Source organism: Ruditapes philippinarum, unplaced genomic scaffold (genome assembly GCF_026571515.1).
Source record: "Ruditapes philippinarum isolate M1 unplaced genomic scaffold, ASM2657151v2 ctg19120_1_1_1_1, whole genome shotgun sequence".
Classification (NCBI taxonomy): domain Eukaryota; kingdom Metazoa; phylum Mollusca; class Bivalvia; order Venerida; family Veneridae; genus Ruditapes; species Ruditapes philippinarum.
In genome coordinates, this window is record NW_026863694.1 from 2,963 (window position 1) to 5,157 (window position 2,195).

At 32.2% G+C, this 2,195-nt stretch overlaps 1 protein-coding gene across 1 annotated transcript; it reads right to left on the minus strand.

Moving 5' to 3' along the window:
- Positions 1-634: 634 nt before the first annotated feature.
- LOC132723044 (E3 ubiquitin-protein ligase TRIM33-like) lies at positions 635-1,694 on the minus strand. The gene has a single exon (XM_060707711.1). The coding sequence runs from the start codon at positions 1,622-1,624 to the stop codon at positions 635-637; it is 990 nt and encodes a 329-aa protein (XP_060563694.1). The 5' UTR covers positions 1,625-1,694.
- Between the last annotated feature and the right edge of the window lie 501 nt (positions 1,695-2,195).

Genomic DNA, 2,195 nt, shown 5'->3' on the forward strand with positions numbered 1-2,195 from the left:
ATTGTAAAATGGCGTTTTTGACTTTTTCCCATTTAAACGTTAAACCTGTCACACGCTTGAGTTTAATTAAATAATTATGACCAGTGTTGTCTGCACTGATTATAAGTAAAGAAGGATTTAACAAACAGAAATTTCCCAATTGTTTTTGTGTCTTATTAAAGATTTTCAATCTTTAAAAACTTTCCCTGGGACATCTATCAAGTATCTTCACTGTTGCTTGGTCTGGTGAAAGATAACTATAAGCTTGTTGTCACTATAGGCAACACCATTTAAAAACATTACCTCCTTTATAAATTTCCCGTGTTGGGCACTGTCCCAAAAACTTTTTTAGGAAAATTTTTCCCGTCCCTTTTTATTCCCCAAATTAAAAGGAAATTTTAAGCAACTTTGTTTTTGTCAACTTTTTGAAAAAAAGCCCAAGGGGGCAAAAGCAGGTTTTATTGTTTCATATGAGAATTTTCTATTTTTTAAATTTCCTTTTAAAATAACTTTTGCTTTGGATTTGTCTTTATGACTAATTAGAAAACATTTCTGATAATAAAACATAAAAGATTAAAAGAGAGCTATGTGTGACTTTTTTATCTTGTAAAAACTAGCAGTTCTTTTTTTCTTCAGACTTTGGGATTTTTTGAAATTAAAAAAATTTTTTAAAAGTTGGAAAATCTTCTATTCTGTTCAGAAGCTGTGCATCAACTTTGTAGAAATGAATAGAATTGTTTTTACAGTGTTTATCTGCATCTGGTTTCAATTGTTCAATGATTTCCTGCCCCTTCTTCATAACAATAAACAGTTGACATCTTCGATCTGTACCTTGATGATGCACCAACTCTGTTGATATAGTGTTTAGTTTTGTTTTCATTTTTGAGGTTTCTTCGGCAATGGTCTTCAAAATTTTCTCGTCATTCTTTTTTATGATTTCAATTTTCTTCTTTATTTCATTCTCCTCATTGTTTAATAACTTTTCTACTTTCCTTTGATTTTCTTGTATTTTTTCAATCTTCTCCTTTTTCCCTTGTTTAAGTCTTTTTAAGATTTCTTCTATTTCCTTCTCAAAGTCTTGAATTATTTCTTTCTGATGTTTTTCAAACACTAACAGTATTTCTTTTTTCTTTTTTGTAACTTTATCTAATATCTTTGTTTCTTGTGAAGCAACATTATTCATGTTTATGTACACATGTTTTTCTGTATTCTCCAAATCTTTCATTATCTCATCAAGATTTTCAGTGAGTTCTTTGATTTCTTGACTGTTTTCAATCCCGGGAACTAGAGCTGGCAAATAGCTGACCCTACTACAGCTCCAATGGTTTTGAATCTTGCATTTAGTACAGGTCAATTTCTTACAATCTTGACAATAGAACTTGACTAATTCATCTTGATGAATAGAACATTTCTCTTGACAGAAGTCCTGTGGCATGTTATCCTTATCCTTGATAGTATGGGAGTCCATATATCTTTTATGGAATTTCAGACATGTAACACACAAGTAATCAAAACATTCCTCACAAAATCCTTCAACCGGAACATATTGCTTGCCATGTTTATCACAATGTTCACAAAACATTTCCTGAACTTCATCAGAGTCCTGTGTTAATGAAGCACTGAAGTCTATCCTGGAATGTGCCATGATTTTTTTTAAATTTAAAGCATGGATTTATTATGCTGTACAATCTCTCTATTGGGTTTAAAATGGTTCAAATAAGAAAGAATACTTTATAGTGAATCTCTCTATTGTGTTTAAAATGGTTCAAATGAGAAAGAATAGTGTATAATACATGTTCATTGACAATTTATTGTTCTTGTGTAAAATGCGTGTAGAAAGGTAGTTTAAAGTGGTATCTATTTCTTTTTGATGTCATTGATATTGGATTTGTAAATAACAGTTTACTACAATGTGTTAAGATTATTTATGCATTTCAATATATATCACTCAGGGGTTTCAGTAAGTTGTAAAGTAGAAGGGTAATTTCTAAAAGTAGGAGGGGGGTCTGGGGGTCCTCCCCCAGCGGGGATCCAAGGGGCAACGCCCCTGGTAGGGGGACGGGGGGGGGGGCGAAGCCCCCCGGGCCAAAAATGCATTTAAGCATATTTTGGGACCTTTTTAAGGCCATTCTGTAGCATTAAATTAGGTAAAAATACAATAACACATATGTTTTACATTGCAGTTTATTTATGATAGTTGTGCATCTGATTCAAAC